At 37.2% G+C, this 19310-nt stretch overlaps 2 protein-coding genes across 3 annotated transcripts in view; both read right to left on the bottom strand.

Moving 5' to 3' along the window:
• Positions 1 to 586: 586 nt before the first annotated feature.
• cacng5b (calcium channel, voltage-dependent, gamma subunit 5b) lies at positions 587 to 11212 on the bottom strand. Its single transcript, XM_053514272.1, has 6 exons — positions 11118 to 11212; positions 7294 to 7501; positions 5949 to 6035; positions 4417 to 4557; positions 4188 to 4333; positions 587 to 1181 (listed from the first exon to the last, which is right to left on the bottom strand). Exons 2-6 carry the CDS (start codon positions 7487 to 7489, stop codon positions 939 to 941), a joined length of 813 nt encoding a protein of 270 aa, XP_053370247.1. The 5' UTR covers positions 7490 to 7501; positions 11118 to 11212; the 3' UTR covers positions 587 to 938.
• Positions 11213 to 13556: 2344 nt separating this feature from the next.
• prkcab (protein kinase C, alpha, b) overlaps positions 13557 to 19310 on the bottom strand; it is a 158865-nt gene continuing 153111 nt past the window's right edge. For both annotated transcript variants that reach the window (XM_053514582.1, XM_053514581.1), the window contains one exon: positions 13557 to 18476. In XM_053514582.1, the coding sequence (XP_053370557.1) occupies positions 18309 to 18476 (168 nt within the window). In that variant the 3' untranslated portion in view covers positions 13557 to 18308. The remainder of the gene's footprint in view (positions 18477 to 19310) is intronic.

Below are 19310 nucleotides of genomic sequence, written 5' to 3' on the forward strand. Positions count from 1 at the left end.
TTTAAAGAGTGAGATGAGACCAGTCTGGTATGACCCTCCCTACAGCCACACCCTAGTTTGTTTGGTTCCAATGCTGAATGATGCACATCAGTGTAAATATCTTGTCAAACCTTTTTCTTTTTCACTTCACTTTATCCACCTTTTCTGCAATTTGTCTTCAGATGTTAGCCCTTTCAAGTGAGGCAAAATCAATTACTTTTGATGTGTCCCAAAATAACTTTCACTTGTCCCTCATTGATTTCTTCCTTTTTCTTCTCATTTTACACCAGTTTGTGGCTAAATACATAAATACTGACGTAAATACTTTTCAGTTTATATGCAATTTATTGATATGCACACTTCAATATGAAGAACTTCACTTTGCGGTCATTCCATTTTTTTTGTCTTTGTCTATTTTTTTTTTCATACTACATGTATGTTGTTTGTTTTTTAAACCCTATCCCTTAGTCACACACAAGTGCAATTTAACCAATCTTTTTACAGAGAGACTTGGAAAGCCTCGAATGAATGCCTTGAAAGGCTCCATAAAGTAAACTGCAGCTGTTACTCATTACCACCTGCAGGTTGGGTGTCAGGTGCCTAGTAATAATCCTTTTTTTATTTATATTGTGCAGAACAACCACAATATAAATATAATTTAAATCGATTATAAATGGAACCGGTCACTGTGGTTGGGAAGTTTTGGCAGTAATAGAAGGTCAGGAATAACACTTTTCTGCCCCCTGCTGGTGAACAAAATTGTCTTTTACAATTACTGTAGGAGCTGAGGTTCGCAGCATCGTAATAAAAATCAACAAATCTAAGACAGAATAACCTGACTCTACATTTCTGATGTCTAAACACTATTTTATTTAAAAAAAATTATACCCTCTTGTAAATATTTTCCAGCCAGCCATTTGTCTCTCTGTCCACCTTGCCATCCTTCCATCACTCTGTGTTTAGCAGATTGATGAGGAGACTTGTTCATACTCTGGGCTCTTGAGCAGAGCAGGATGGCTGCTGTTCATCTGAAGCGAGGCCTCACTGGAGATGTCTGAGGGACTTTGGCGGCGCTGCAGGAACTGAGTCGAGTGCTCAGAGCAGTTGCTGAGACGTGGCCGGTAGAAGCTTGTGTGCGGTCTGTAGACATCCTCAGCTGTGAAGCGCTTAGTGAACAAACACACCGACATCACGCCGGCACTCTGAACAGAACCAACAGAACACACAGGTTGAACAGGTTTCTTTTGCAGCATACGGAAAACCTCATGTCTATTTTATACTTTGTTAGTTTCTTTTAATTTCTCTGGGGAACTTAAAATCACAAGTTTCACCAGTATTAAATTATAGTATTAAATGATCATAGTAAATAATCAAATTATAGATAATTAGGGATAATTATAGCCCATGATTTTAGTTCTAAGCCTAGGTTTATTTTTCAATCAAATTTGATTTTATAACGCTTTTAACAGTGGTTATTATCGCAAAGAGGCTTTACAGAAGCAAATGAAAAGAAAAATGAGTATGAAATGTGTGAGAAAATATATATAAATCAAAATGATCAGATTGTCCCTGATAAGCAAGCCGAGGGCGACGGTGGCAAGGAAAACCTCCCTGAGATGGCAATAGGAAGAACCTTGAGAGGAACCAGACCAAACAGGGAACCCATCCTCATGTACAGTAGGTGATAACGGATAGCAGGGATTGATCTTTAGTCAAAAATACTGTCTATAAGTCATACTGTGTGTTAGGCAGCTGGAAATTCAATATACCAGGATATATCTGTGTCTAAGTAACTGGCCACTTAAGGTTTTAAGACAGACTTTTAGCATTTTGCTTTCTGCAACATATTCTCAAAATGCAGCTTTACAGAAATCTGAATAAATTAAATCCATAATAAGCTGTAGAGGTGACAGCGGCAAGGAGAAGGACCAAATTAAAAAGGAAACACATTCTTTCATGATAATTTTACAAGTATTTAGCCTGCTTACTTGACAAAAACGTGGCTGACATCACTAAGGCTTTTTTAGCTGAATGAGTCATGTTACAGAAAGGTCTGTAATTACCTTCTTACCTTATTTTACAAAGGTCAAATTATTGGCCTGCATCAAGCTAAGATAAAATCAAACTGTTTAACACATATTTTTAATTTTGAGGGACAGTCGGGATCTGTCAACTTATTACTAGAAATGTGGTTGAAAATGCTTTTACATCACCACGATCCAAAATCCCATTAACATTTGATGAAGCTGCATTATAAATAATAATAATTATTATTATAGTAGTAACAGTCCAATCCAATTAATGTTCAGGACTCAGACACAGTCTCAGTGTTTATGTCTAGGCTAAAAACCTATTTATTTAATTAAGCATTTTTATAAATAGATTTGCCTTAGGTAAAGGAGCAGATCTGGGGGACTCGTGGACGTAGAGTATTAGGTGAACTGGTATGTTTGGATGCTGTCCTCCTCACTCTCATTGATCACTCAGGTTTGCTGACGGTGAGGTGATTGTTTGCTTTACATCTCAGGGAGCCCTCATGTTTGTGTTTCCTTCTGGCTCTCCCCTTTTAGTCATGCTGTTATAGTTAGTCCTGCCGGAGTCTCTGCTTGCACTCTGCACTAAATATACATTCACTTTTTACATTGTTTGACTGTGACCAGACCTAACTGCCATCTCTCCTTCTCTTTTGCTCTCTCTCTCTCTCTCTCTCTCTTTCTCTCTCTTTGTCGAGCTATACATGACGCTTCTGAGCTGCCAGTGATCCAGACCCCCTCTGCCCCCTGGAACTGTCTGACTCATCCTGGTGTCCTGATTCTTTTTGGAGATCTTGTTGGACGGTTCCACTTTTCCACGAAGACAGTCCTGTCCTCGGCTGATGCAGACAGCTGTTCTCTGAGGACTTGTGACATCAGTTGCTCAATAGTTCAGGACTGGAGTATCCTACGGTCTACCTGAGCCTCCAAAAACGAACTGGACTCCATTTTAACCTTAACACACCTCCTGTTATACTGAACTTTCAGTCTCACACAGTATGAATGCAGATTAATTCCTGCTTTCTGTTTTACCCAAATGAGGATGGGTTCCCTGTTGAGTCTGGTTCATTTAAAGGTTTCTTCCTATTACCATCCCAGGGTTTTTTTTCTTGCCACTGTCGCCTTTGTTCTCAGCTTGTTTATCAGGGACAATCTTATCATTGTGATTTATACACATTCACATCTCATACAAACTTAAACAATTCTTTTGATTGTGTAAGACTGCTTTGCAACAATGTCAATTGTTAAAAGCACTATACAAATAAAATTTAATTGAAGTGAATTAAATAATAGTAGTAACAGTCAGAATCACAGCTATAGTGAAAATTAGAGTTTTATCACATGTACTGTTAAGGATCTGGTAACCTTAGCCAGGTTATTGTATAACGTATTGTATGGCCAGGGGTAGCTCAGTGGTTAAGGCATTGGACTACGGTTCGGAAGATCCCAGTTTCAAACCCTTGAGCAAGGCCCTTAACCCTCACCTGCTCAGATGTGTAATGAGATAAAAATGTAAGTCGCTCTGGATAAGAGCGTCTGCCAAATGCCTAAATGTAAATGTAAATGTACCGTGTGACAAGAACTGTCTAAACAGCTGTGTGGCCATAAGAAAACCACTTGTTAGTGAGACTAATTGGGTAAACTTTGCCATTAATTTATTAGGGAAAATAAGGACTAGTTTTGTAGGAGCAATGAAAAAAAAATCATGTGGTCCTTTAAAATAAAAATTGCGATGGGTATATCAGGGTAAGAAGAGAAGCACCCGTCACTGGTCATGCATAGTGAGCACTGTACAAGGCTCTGGAGGCAGTGTTATGATCTGGGGGTGCTTAAGTTGGTCAGGTCTAGACTCAGCAATGTTATTTGTTAATGTAATTTCTTTATTTAACATTTAACTGCTAAAAGGCTAAACCTAAACTTGAGCTAATGACATTACAAATGATCATTAAACAACTAAAATAATGTACTCACCATACATAAAAGACAATACCTGATAATATTGGTATATCATCAATAGTATCAGCTAGTTTTTTTTTTTTTTTTTATCTTTAAGGAATTAAACTTAATCATTTGTAAATTAAATCATTGAGGAGCTGTTCAATAAAATAATTTAGTTTTCACATTTGAAAATCAACCAGAAAGGTCAAAGAGCACAGAAATACTGCATACATGTACCTCGGTCAGGAGGAAGGAGACAGCGGCAAAGGCAAAAGACCAGCCGTACTTGTAGCTGAAATAGGCTTCGTTACTTTTACTTCTATTCAACATCTCGTCGTTGATGCTGGAGACGTAAAGAACGAGCCCCACCATCAGAGAAAGGCCTGACAGAGAGACAGAAGGACACAGAGTGCTACAGGAAAACAATATGGAGAAGACCAAGTGTTAGATAGGAATCAAACAGTACCTGAGAGGACGAAGAAGATTCCAGAAGCGAAGGCCAGTATGGAGCGGTGAGGGCGGATGTGTCCGATGTTACTGAGCACAAAGCCGATGAACATAAAGAACAGGCTGACCAGGGGGAACGGGGTGGCTGTGCGGATCATCTCTGTAGAACAGAAGTGTTTTTATATCTTTGTTGCAAAGCCTTTTAAATTAAATTTAAAATGCATTAAATAGATATTTATAGAAATAAAGCTTCTATTAAAAAATATGTCGATTATTGTTATTATTATTATTATTATTCCTCCTAATATATTAAGATTGCACTTTGCTTTTTGTTTTTTTACAGCAAACACTTAAGAAGTTCCAGTACCAGTGTGCTCACAAAATATCTAACAAGTTTGAAGAAGCTTCTCTTCCACAGATTTATCCTGACTAAATTATGGCTACAGAATAAGTCCAGGCTCCTCTACTGTGTTTCCTCACCACCAGAGGGCACTATCTACACAATAGACTACAATGCTACACCTTGTTCACACTACCATAAAAGTTTAGCCTAGAAAACCCCATACATGACTTTCAACAATTGATTCTTTTTAATATATTTTTATTTTTGTCATTTTGTCAGGTTGTTACTATTATAAAACATTTGGGTTGAGACATATAGCACAGACTTTTATCCTTATATGGGCATAGGTTTGGAGCTATTACAAATGCACACAAAAATGCTCATGCACTCTTACACCACTTATCCCTTACAGGGTCGATCCCAGGGAAGTTGGAGCACAACCCAGGGATGCGGTGCCAGTCCATTACAGGGCACATCAGCGCGCACACTCCAGGCAATTTGGAAGCATGCAAGTAGAACATGCAAACTGCACACACACACAGACCTAAGGCAGGAATCGATCCCTCAACCCTGGAGGTCACACCACTACATCACTGCGCCGCCCACATAAAAAGCAAATAAAATAAAGATATTGAAGCAGTTTATGTTTCTTAATTTAATATTTACAAGTGTAACATGGCCATAATTATGCCAGGTCTCCGAATAGCAGGCATAGTTAAAAAGGAAAAAAAGAAAAGGAAAAAAATGGCTTAGCAGTGTTAGTGTGATATCCAGCTCTGTCATTTAAACTACATTAAGTCATGTGTCCCTTTGTGTCATGTGTATTTTAAAGAACGTGGATTTTTGCACAGACACCAACCCAAGCTCAGGCTTGAAAGCAGAGAACTGGAGCTGTGAGGGGGCAATGCCACCCACTGTGACAGCACGTATTTCAAATATGACGCCAATGATCACAGTGTTAAGAATGCCTGACTTAAATAGATCAGTCTCAGATGATTCTACATCTAGGTGTTGTTTTACTCCAGTGTCTATGTCATAAAAATCACAATGCAAAGCGCTTAGTTAAAAGCAAATAAAATCCAATGCTGTGGATGCCACAATAAAAAAAAAATAAGAACGCATTTAGCACATATAATCAATCCTAAAATCTTCTGATAAATTTCCAGACATCCAGAAAGATGTTGTACAGAAAGACAGAAGACGCTTACTCAGGACACTGACTGTAGATTCACTGGTCAGTTGCACACTCATAGGCATAAGATACTCTATAGTGAAGCAGCGGCCCATCTCTTCTCCTGGAAGAGACCAAAAACAAAAGAGAGTGAGAAAGAGGGCATATGAAGATTTCAAAACCCTGAATCAATTACACTCACGATCTCAAAATGTATTAATATTCACAGGATCATAACGCTCATAAATGCACTCACAACTTCGCAATCGCATTGTGGTTTTTTTTTTTTCAATGAATAGCTAAAGATAACAGTTTGCTCAAAGTTACATCCATTGAGTCAGAGATAAATTAAATAAACTGTAGCACTACAGCTCACCTACAGTATAAAACATTTTTGAATACAGTGCATGCCTGAGTGCATATTGTGAGAGTATTCGAGCACTGTTTTTGCTTGCAATTTCACACATTGAGATGCTTGTACTTTACTAGATTGCCTGGCTGATTCATCATGGTGTATTTCATATAGTCAAAGGATCAGAAGCTTATCAGTTCAAATTCCAGTGATGCCATTGAGCTAAGCCTCTCTCCCAGGGTCTGCTTGTACTCTGTCATGGCTGACCCCGTGCCTTGACTCCAATGTTTTAACAAACTGGGATATCCGAAGAAAACAATTTCAGTTTATTGCATTTGTGAATGTGACAACTCATCTTTAGCATCTGCTGTATCCTGGTCAGGGTCACAGGGTCACGACCACTAAGCGTGAGAAACACACCCTGCTGCAGGTTGAGACTTTCAGTCTACTGCAAGCAGCTTACTTTGTAAAGTTTTATTCTTCTCCCTCCGTTTTCATGTCCAGATACAGTGAAGGCAATACAGAGCCAAACAGTGCTGTTCATTTTTAAGCCCTCTGGTGGTCAAAATTATGTGTACATAATAAAAGGATAAATAAATAAAAGCCACATGAGATTAGATCAGCTTTCATTTTATCTTTGTGAAAGTACATGAATAAAGTAAGGCAATCTGCATTAAAATGATTTAACACAAATAAATTAAAATCACCCAATTTCCTCAATATAACATGGTGAACATCTGATTGACAAATGAAAGAACAGGAAGTTGGAAAAACATTTCTAAGAGCGATTCTTGAAACGGTGCCTAGTAAATTAAACTAATTCACCACAATGCTATGGGGAACATAATGTTATATGGGGAACCTTACGTTATGCTATATAAATAAAATCTAGTTAAATTGAATATATACTGTACGAAAAGTGCGGAATTATAAATAAGTTTTAGTAGTTAGACACGTATTGACACTCTGATGTTTAGAATTTTTAAAACTCAGTTCATTATGCAATATGTAAGGAAATAAAATCTCTCACCCGACAGGAAGCAGAGTCTCCATAAGCCAGAATGTAGGTATGTGTGGATGCTGGTGCTCTGGTTAAAGGGCAGGACGACCCCCTCCTCTAGGTAGAGCCAGTAATCAGTGCCAACAGCTATGCCCAGAAGTACCACGCCACACACTGCGAAGATACTGCTCAGGAGGGTCAGCGCTTTCCTGTTACACACACTCATACCACCAACCACCTGCAGGTAAAGTAAAGGTCACAGCAGAAACCCCTAATGAATAATGGCAATCATACAGTAGACACACACTTGACCATGCACGTGTTTCTGCCAGGAATACATTGTTCCTTGTTTGTTTTAAACCCTAAACATTAAAACATACTTAAATGTCCCCATACTTATTATGCAAACTCTCCAGCAAAGTACTGTATGCTTATTTGTCATTTGCACCCATTCTTTTCTGAGGTGTTGGACTGGCATACAAGTTTTAAAACACTCTCCCATCTTACTCTCCCATTCATCCTTAAGCCAACCTTTCTCACTAGTGTCTCCAGAAATATACTCTTGTTAGAGAACATATTTCCTATTTGCCAAACAAAGTAACAAGGAGCAAGGAGTAAGCTTACATTTTTTTTTTACACACAGGCCTCAAAAAGTGCCAGTCTAAAAATGTAACTCTACTAAAGTGACGCATTGACACCCGCAGTCTACTGCTTTGCTCTCTTAATCGTTCACAGAGCCTGGCAGCATAGTGGCTTAGTGGTTAGCAATGTCGCAATTCACCTCCAGGTCCCGGGTTTGATTCCTGCATCAGGTCTGTGTGCATGGAGTTTGCATGTTCTCCCCATGCTTGGTGGGTTTCCTCCCACAGTCCTAAAACCTACAGATTAGGGTAAATGGTTTTCCCAAATTGCCTGTAGTGTGTGAATGTGTGCATGAATGTTGCCCGGAGGTTCTACCATGGTTCTATAAAATGAGAACAAATACTGTACAATGATCACCATTGGCCTCCACGGTCCCTAGTTAGACTACAGAGGTTCTTGGAAGGATGGATGGATAGTGCCAAGTATACACACCTCTGTTTTTTTTTAATAGTTTAATTTACTTTTGGATGGATACCCACTCACATAAACACGCACATGCACGTACAAAAAAGCTTTGTGTTTCGATTTTTTTTTTTATCTTCTCTTTTTTGTATGCCTAATGTTTTTTTTCTTTGCATGATTTATTCATCTATTTGTTTATTTATTTATTTCCTGACTTGTTCCAAATTTCCTATCTGGAAGTCTGATTACATAAATGCGAGCGTAGAGGCTCGCACACACAAACAGAACACACACATACACAGGCATCTTCACACAAAATCACAGGTGGGCTGGCACTAATGAGCCCTTCCCCTTATTTTTGCACATCTGTTACAGTAGGTCACATCTGCAGATGGTGAAGAAAGCATTACCTCTTCACCAAACCCTGAGCCAGACCAATACACACACACACATATATATATATATATATATATATATATATATATATATATATATATATAAAATACACTCATACACTTAGAATAATACTTACAATAATACACTTAGTCTACTGCTATATCTAGCTTCAAAATAAAAATAAAAATAACAAGTATTCTCATATTTCTAACCCATGCATCTACTGTAACTCTGATTCTGAGTTTTTCTGTCTCCACTTCTTCTATGTTGTTTTTCATTAACATGGGTTTAAACAGATTTAAAATAAAGTATCATTTAGGCTTTGAGAACATCCTACCAGCGGCATAACCCAGCTTTGCGAGTATCATGCCAGCACCAAGCTTTTCTCAACAATTTAAACTCCAGCTCCATCCCCACACTCACAGCATGCACCATGCTGACAAGTACCCAGTGACTTTGTGTATTGGGAACCTGTATATATTTTCATGTTCTGTATTTGCTGTATTATTTTTATCGTCGTGTTAACACTATGCTCTTGTTTCGATTTCTGTTCCACTTACATGGTGTCTGCAACTCCTCGATTCAGGAAAATAACACTTGTGTTTATAATACAGGCAGTTTTTATCCTTGTTTCTTTTGTGACAGTGAAAAGATATTTAATTATAAATGTAAATTGGATCTAGTCATGTGGGACAGTATTCTCCTATGTCAAATAAGAAGACTGAAGATTTGCTTCCATCAGCGGATGAGTCACTTCACTGTACCACTAGGAGTAGGAGGAACCTTTTTACTGCCAGCGGACTGTAAACTTGGACTAATCTACACATACAGGTGACCTGTGAATGATGAATCATTTCTTTCTCTTCCAAGGATTTCTCTTTCTCTCTCTCTCTGTCTCTCTCTCTCTATCTCTCTCTCTTCATAAGCACACTTTTTCCTTCATCCTGCAGCAATATTTAGGCACATATGACTATGATGGAATATCTGATTTTAGGGCCACCAACAAGCTACCAGGATATTATTGTACATAAATATTACAGATAGTATAAAGTTTTGTCTATTAAGTATCTCATGGAAATTTTCCCTTTACCTGATAATATTATTCCAATATGCAATATACACTATATACAATATAAACATGTTAATTCATGAATTTAGGTCTTTCAGGTAGGCCCCTTGTCCTCAGAGAAGAGGGAATCTTAATTCTTTACCATACCAAGATCTTGGACAATGATGTGCTTCCGCCCTTGTGGAAACAGTAAGGGGAAGGCCCTTGTCTATTCTAACATGACTGTGCCCCGGGGCACTAAGCAAGGACTATAAAGAAATGGTTTGATGAGTTTGATGCGGAAGAACTTGACTGGCCCGCACAGAGCCCTGACCTCAAACCCATCGAACACCTTTGTGATAAACTGTAACAAGTTTTGATATATATATATATATATATATATATATATATATATATATATATATATATATATTTATATATATATATATATACACACACACACAAAATACAAATATATATATATAAATATTAAATACTTTTGTCCATATACTTATATATTGTATTGTAATTTTTAATACTAATAATACTATCATTATTATTCAAATTAGTTTTACAGAAAACACTTAAGAAAAATGGTCCAGTATTTTGTATATATATACACACATTTACAGTATATGTACAGTACATATATACAGTGTACAGTATGTTTGTGTATATATATATATATATATATATATATATATATATATTCTGTACACTGTATATAGGAACAGTCTAATCATTTTGATTTGATCACGGTTCATACACATTTCCATAATTCTCTGTAAAGCGCTATACAAATATATTATATATAATATTTATAATATATATACAGACAATTTAAATCTCATTGAGAAAGCCCAAGCACGAGGTAAAAAGTAGATAACACTTGCACAAAATAAGTACACCCCCAGACCTTTTTTTTTCTCCATTTAGGCAGTCTGTGTTCCCTGTAGATGAATCCCTATATGGTGTATAATTTAAACCAATAGTAACCGACTGATCATATTTTAACCCATCAAACTATCTAACACTGCCTACAGTTTGTATGAATTAGTTTAAAGGGTTGGAGTAAAAACAGATCGTATTAGTGCTCAGTGAGCGGAAACAAGCATGATCATAAAACCAACATCAGTAACATCAGTAACATCAGTAGATTTACTAGAGTATTGATAGAAGTGGTAGATATGCCTTTAGATCATTAGACATCGCTTTCCAACCAAACAAATTTAGCCTCCGTAAAACACGATGCTGCTGTTATTTGACACAACAGTGTGATAAACAGTCACTACCTCGAAAAAGATGGAGAAAACTGTCTATAGGTTATTATAGCATTACTGAGAACAGAGGAGAGAGACCGTCTCACCTTCACCTTCCTCTTCCTCAGCAGCTTCCTCCGGAATCACAACAGCGCGCGCAATATTCCGTGTCTAAACACACACACACACACACACTGGTACACTGGTTCACTCACCGCTGCTTCACTAAAGCCGTGTGACACACACACACACACACACACCTGTCAGCTGACTGTTCGACCAGAGCACGCCTCTCTCCCGCCGAAACCTCCCACTGTCTGTCCAAACAACACCGAAATCACCCGCAGATCTCCACTAAAAGCACAAAGTCAAGTTCTCAGACATACTCCTGAAATCCTTCCTTAAAGGTGTGGGGAGTGTTACAGCAGCAAAGAAAGAACAACTAGATATTAATACACCTCATTTAAATAGGATAATCAAGATGAACATACTGTAAGAGTGTCGCTAGCGGGTCAGGTGTCCGTATACTTTTGGCCATATTGTGTATTTATCACTCATTTGTCACTTATTGCCATTACCAGGACTCTGGACGGAGTGCCAATCCATCACAGGGCACACACACACACACGCACACGCTACGGGCAATTTACGAGATGCCAATTAGCCTTATGTGCATGTCTTTGGACTGTGGGAGGAAACCGGAGAACCCGGATGAAACCCACCAAACATGGGGAGAACATGCAAACTCAACGCACACAGACCCGAGGTGGGTACTAAACCCAGACACTGGAGGTGCAAGGCACTAAGCTGTTGTATTGCTGCTAGTGTATTTATCTCTAGTCGTAATTAATTATGGTGTTGCACTGCAGCGTTCTGAAGTTACACAAAATATCATAAGGTTTGTCCATTAGAAAATGACATCGCGATTTGACTATGCTATTTGCAGGTTATTTGCAGTAGAAGTCTGATAAAAGTGGATAAATATTGCTGATGATCATGGAAATGTTTTTTTTTCTATTAGTGATTTGTACAGTGCTGGGAAAAAGTTTTAAGATAAAATATGCCATGTGTTATAGTTCTCCCTGTGCACAAAATAAGTGATTACATTAATTAGTTTTAGCCAATCTGGCTAAAGAGTTGTGATAATTTACTGAAACACTGGCTGTGTGACAATGCTTCTATGACCCATGGTCTGGAGATGAGTCAGAGTACTGCAAATGTTCTTTTGACTCTATGTCCAGCCAGATCCAGCAAGGTTTGAAGAAAAAACGACTTCATACTGAATATTGATTGTTGCATAGAAAAATTATTCTCACCTTGATTGTCATTATTAAAAAAAATAATAAAAAAAACTCTGGACACAGTGGTGGACCAGATAGCATTTCCTTTTGATACCATCACGGTCCCAGATTTAATATTGAGTTCAGCTTATTTTCTACATAGAGTTTCACATATTTTCCGAGTCCACATAGGCTTAATGCGGGGTCTCTGGTTCTCTAAAAATAAACGAATCAACAGCACTGCTGTGATGAAAAGAATCCATCACCCAAATTATATCTGCTCAGTTATGTTCCTGATTTGTTCTCTTTGCAGTGATGGACTGGGCAGAAAGTGGCTGACAAACATATGGTGTTTATCATGTTCTCCTTGTGTCTGCATCGGTTTCCTCCAAGTTCTCTGGCTTCCTCCCACCTCCCAAAGCATGCCAGTAGGTGGATTGGCTAATGCCAAACTGTCCTCATGGCATGAGTGGGTATATGTACGTGTGTGTACATAATGCCCTGCAATGAACTGGTATCCCATCCGGGAATATTCCCACCTCATGCCTAGATCCACTGCAACTCTGATCAGCACTATGCATAGACATTCACATACCCACTCATGCACAGAGTACAATTTAGCATAGTCAAGCCACCTACTGGCAGGAACCTGGCCAGGAAACCCACACAGACATGAGGAGAACATATGAAACTCCACAAACACAGAAACTCAGGATTAATCTGAGGAAGGAGCTATGAGAAAAAATTCTAACCATTTTCTATCAAGATAAACAAGCAGTATATGGTAGCTTGGGTGAAAGTAAAGCAAAGTACAAAAATTTGGCGATAGTTGCATTTACCAGACGATCTTATCCAAAGCAAACTACTTTTATTTATTTATTTATTTTTTGCTCGAGAGCCCAACAGTGACAACTTGGTGGTTGTAGGGTTTGAACCTGGGATCTTCTGAACCATAGTCCAGTGCCTTAACCACTGAGCTACCTCTAGCCCCAGTAAAAGCCAATTACTAAAAAGTTATAGCAGTCCTGTGGCCAGAAACTGATACTAGATTTGTGCATGACGCTATAGCTCATCTGTGGCTGTATTTGCTATGTGCACAAACAAGGTCATTGTGCCAAATAAAGCAACTTTTCCCAGTGATGGACTGCGTAGAAGGGGACTGACAAATTCGTCATACCACCATAACTCAGCAAAGATCACAGATTACTCCCATTATCACATGCAATAAATATAACCAAACATATGATGTGAAATGTATTTAATTAATCCATAAGCAATGGTTATGTTACAGATAATACATATTCTGATATATTATTCAACATATTATGAGTCAATGTTCCTGCATTTGATCTTTAAGCAATGGTTTAATAGTATAAGGTAAAAAAAAAGAAGTCCAAGACAGCATTTCCTTAACATTTATTAATACACCGTATCTTCAACAATGGACAAATAAGGACAAACGTTTTCAAAGCTTGGTAGTTATAAACAAGGAGGTAAATATTAATTTCAAACTAAAACTTTGCCCTGGATCCAGTGATATTCTGGATGGAATTTCTTCATGTATTTATATTTATGTAAATACAGTATATGCTTTGACCCACAAAGATTTTGCACGCTGTCATTATCTGAGAAGTTAAAATACCTAATATAATTCCAACATTCTCAATGTGAGACACACTGTAATTCTCACTAAATAGGGTGCCATCTCATTGGCATAACCATCACTGTAAGTTTTAAATAATTTCCATATTTAAGTATGATGCACAAACTTTGATGTGAAGGAATGCTAAACACCTATTTTTCCAACACAAAATAATTTACTCATTAAATCTTGCACTTTATTGGGTTGATTCCAAGTATGTGAAAAGAGTTTGAGCACCTATTTCCATACATTTCTGTAAATGTCTTTATAATTATAATAGGTCAAATGAAGGTAATCAATTATACATCACATATTAATAAATATGTTTTAGTAATTTAAAATAAAGGGTAGCGCTGTATTGCTATAAAAATGAAAAAAAAAATGCATATATCCATTGCTTTGCAGTGAACAGTATTACAGTTTAATGGCAAAAGTCCCAATCCAGTGATTTCTGTCCAAATTCAATAAACAATGTTGACAAATCCACTGTTAAAGTATCAAAGTAGACAATAATCCACTAAGATCATTGGCACATTAATAGTGCATGTGTATGGGAACATCCTGAGGCATTGGGTTGGGGGAAATGGATTCCTGTTGGGTGATTCTTAAACTTAATATAATTACATTGTCTATATCTAAATGTATAAACAGATTTTTGGCACGAATGGATGAAGACTGAATAGACAAGGACTGGACTTTTAGACCACTTAAGCTTTAGTTTGTGAGTTAAAATATGGACCAGATTAGTACCAGACCTTCAAGCAAGAGTCTTCAAAACTATAAGGTATATATTACTGTATGTCCATAAACATCTACACATTCTCTTATCAATGCCCTCTTTACCTGGTCACATGAGGAAATGACCTTGTCTAATCAGAGTCACAGTTGTGAAGAATTCTTTCCATTTTTAATAATGCACTTAAAATATTTCATGTATTTCATAATGTTTTTACTCTATTACAAGCTCTATGGCCTTCCATGAACAGATTGATTTATAGCGTGACACAATAGGTGCAAAACAAATTAACCTGATTTAAAGACCTATTTAAAAATTGTGATTTCTGATGGCAACTGGTTGCATCTGCAATTAATACTTTTTTACTTTGTAAAACATTTAGCAAATTACAGTGCTTCCTAAAAATTCTGAATATTGTGGAAAGAATTATATATAAAAAAAGCATATATTCTAGATTCGCTACATGTAAAGTGAAACATTTCAAGCCTTTTTTGGTTGCATTTACTATAAATTAAAATGACTATAAATTTAGTTTAAATACACACCACAGAGTGTGTGGCAGAGTGCTGTATCAAAGCATATTTATTTTGACTTTTAAACAAAGCCAATTCTCTTGAAAGCTTCACAAGGAGAGGCTGGAGTCAGTGTATCAAGAGCCACCACACTCATGGGCTACAACTGTTGTATTTTCTGCATCAAGTCGCATCAATCCATAGAAAACGTCTTAGCGTCTTAGCTGAGCTAAGCAGAAAAACAACTGGACCATTGCTCAATGGTCCAAAGTCCTCTTTTATGATGAATATACATCTTGTATTTCATTTGGAAGTCAAGGTCCCAGAGTCTGGACGAAGAATGGAGAGGCACAGAATCCTGCTTGTAGTCAATTTTGAATTTTCTGCAGCTGATGATGATTTGGGATGCCATGTCTTCTGCTTGGGTTTGGTACACAGTGTTTTATCAAGTCCAACTAGCAGCGGTCTCCCAGGAGATTTAAGAGCACATCTGTTGACAAGATTTATGCAGATACTGATTTCCTTTATCAGTAGAACTTAGCACCTGCCCACAGTGCCTGACCTGAACCACATAAATTCTCATCCCCAGAGATTTGGTTATTGTCAAAAGGAAGATGAGAAACACCTGACAGACGACCTGAAGGCTGTTATCAAAGCAACCTGGTGCCAACGGCTTATTGCCTCTATGCCATTGATGCAGTAATTTGTGCAAAAGAAGCTCTGAACAAGTGCTGAGTGTTTAAATGAACATGAATTTCAATGAATTTTTCAGAATTTCTGCATTGCAAATCTTTTTTTAAAAATAGATTTTAGAATATTTTCTATAATTTTGACATACTGGAGTTTGATATTATTGAGCTGTAAGCCATAATCATAAAAAAGGGGTCTTGAAATATTTCAAATCACATGTAAGGAATGTAAAATGCAGTTCTAAGTTTTACTTTTTAAATTAAATTATGTTTTTCCAGAAACCTTAAATTTTAAGTAAAGTAAGTCCATTTGAGTTCCAGGTTTTTGAGGGCCAGGGGGTGAAAACTTATGCAAGCCAATTTATGCAGCAAAATTGTCAATTTGTTACAAATAGGAATAAAAGTAAATGTTCTTGTTCGAAATAAAGTAAGATTAATGTCTATCCTGGTTTTTCATTCAAAAGCCAGATGTGGAAAGATAAAAAAAAAACAAAAAAACAGGAAAGATGAAAAGAAAAAAGGACGAGGGTGACAACATGAAAGTAAAGGGCACAGGTTTTATACTTGGCATGACACAGCCATTCCTGGAGATGGTTGGTTTGTAGATTTGTAGTTGATTCAACACTTGATTTACATGCTCCGATTTGCCCGCACCCTTACATGCACACAACAAAAAGAAACACAATGTGCAGGAGCGTTGGTTTAAACGGCGCTCATATCTAGATACTGTTTCGTCGCTTATATTGTCTCATAAACATTGACAAAAAAGTGCAGATAAATACAAGAAATACATATGTAACAAGGTTTGCCGTTAACAAAGCTATCAAAGGTTCTGCCAAACTAGTCTCCTTTAATCACATTATCTAAAGCGTACAGATATGTCTTAACCAACTACTGTTGTAAAAGCACATTCAGTTCTTGGTATAAAATCTACAGTTAATTCTCTTTTGAAACAGCCTCTGTATGTACAAAAACAGTTGATATAGTGTTGCTTTCATGTAACAGTAAACATAACTCTTTATATGAAAGTAGTCACGCAAAGAACGCAGGAAGAAAGAAAGCATTCGAAAGAAGTAGAGAAGAAATTCAGCGCATATAGTAGAACACAGAGTTCATTACGGAAAAGTACATAAACACTTATCTCACCATATAACGCAAGCAGGTTGGATACTGGAGACTGTTCCCAGTCTATTGGGATCTCTAATGGACTTTACTAAACAGAGAAATAAACATGCATCATAGAACTGCATTGTGCATTTCAAAACAGCAAACTGGTCATGTGGATGCAACAATTTTTCGTCACTGGACTTTAGACTATGCATTAGCTAGTGGGCTACTATGCATGCGCGCTGTGTGTACCCTCTTTTTTTTCTGAGTTGCGCAAAGACTCAATTTTTTTTTCTCAGGAACACAATAGTTTTAGAGTTGTTGGGATGTTTCAGATGAGTCAATTTGCAGTGTAATAGAAAGAAACATCTCTGTGTCATGTAGCTCTGCAGTGTGTACAAGAGCAATCATGCACACACCCTTTACCGTTTGCTGGCTGTCTTGAATGTACAGTATACAGCATGCTGGCTGATGCAAACAATAACTTAAACAAAACTTCATCTGGAATCGAACGTACATTCGAGGACTTTCATGCTGCAAACAGGAGCAGAGAACAACTTGCTCCAACAAGTCAGGATGAAAATAGAGTTATACCGAAATTAGTATACGGTCATTGTAAGAGTAATAAAAATCTTTTAATGCACCTCTATTTTGGCACGCCTATAACAATAGATAATCTTTTTTTTCATATACAAATATATATGCATATATTTCTATTTAGTTTAGGAAGTTTAGAAATGGCAGTAGATAAGAGGAAACTGACAACGCTAAGACAAAAAAAAAAAAAAAAAAAGCAAGTCAAGCATGTCAACATACCTCATACAGCCAGAACGGCAAGGCTCTGGATTCAGGGGTTAAAATGAAGAAAAACCAGTGTATTATCCTTTAATATTAAAATGATTTCACTGGTCCTACATGTCTCCTGATATTGCCTACTGCTCCAATATGACCAACTAACCACAATCAATTCTCAACTACTTCTCTGTACTACACTCTCAGGTCCACGGATCACATTGAACATGTTGTGCTATTCCACGTTATATTGCATCATTAATTTACACTGAAATTACATATAACCAGATATATAACAGGCTGTGATGGTATCATTGCTCTAAAGCCTTCAAACCAGTAAGGATTTCAGAACCATTGTTACCTATTTAATGTATTGCACCATGTGTAGATGGTCACCCTGTTGTCATTCAATCATAGATCATCTCATTTAAACCCACTTTCAAAACTGCTTTGCTTAGGAAAGGTTGTTAACAGTATACAGACATATTGAGTTTACAGTCATCATCACTGGGGGGATGGGAGTTACATATCAGTTCTGTCTCATACAACGCTTCCGTGCACTGATGGGTGGATGAACTGTGGGTTGATGTAGGAGAAGCCGGCAAACTCGCTCTGGTCGATGTTGGCGATGACCAGTTGGTCTGGTGGGGTCAGCATGGGTTGGGTGCGTGTGAAGAATTTGTCGAAGTTCTCCGCCCCTTTGCCACACTGTAACGAAAAAAGGAAACAGAATAAAAACATATTTTATATGAAAACGAATAGAGTCTTTTCTTATTTTCGTATTTTGAAGAGAAAGTCTTGTGTGAGTAAAAAACCTAAACAATTGATAGGGCAAAACATCATATGGAAACAGATTATAAAGTATACAACGCCATATAAAAAAGTGATCGGCAGCTTTACAAAGAACCATTATGCACTATTAAGCAGCCGGTTCCAAGAGGAATCATAAATTAAGGTCAGGTGAGGTTTAATGTATATTCGTTTCATATTTTACTTTATTTATGTGTCTTTTCTAAATATATTGTTTTTATATTTAAAAATATATAATTATAGTGTTGGAAATTGGTAATATTGATAATACTTTTTGGGTAGCTGGAACAGATTATCTGCATTTACATTATTTCCTATGGGAAAACATGTTTCGCAATACAAAATTTTGCAGTAAAAACCCCCTCCGAGTAAATAAACGTGTATGCCGAGGTACCACTGTATTCACATTTTGTATATACAGTACTGTCCCTGTCCTTTTATCACTATGGTCATATAGGAGGACTATTTCCCTCACTAAATTGGTGTATAAGGAAGGACAATGAGAAAGACACAGCACACAAGTGTTAAAATAAATCATGCCTTTTCCTTATGTTTCTTTCATGTAGACTCACTCGGGTTAAAGAAGCCATTTTAAACTTAGAAAGGCTTTAGAATGGATTGGAAATGAAAGGTGTTCAGTTAGTTGGAATCAGGTAGTTGGAGGGCATCCACTCCAAATTTGGCAAAACATTTCTTCATGGTGCTTGCATTGTATACACAGACACCGTCATG

This window comes from Clarias gariepinus, chromosome 16 (genome assembly GCF_024256425.1).
Source record: "Clarias gariepinus isolate MV-2021 ecotype Netherlands chromosome 16, CGAR_prim_01v2, whole genome shotgun sequence".
Taxonomy (NCBI): domain Eukaryota; kingdom Metazoa; phylum Chordata; class Actinopteri; order Siluriformes; family Clariidae; genus Clarias; species Clarias gariepinus.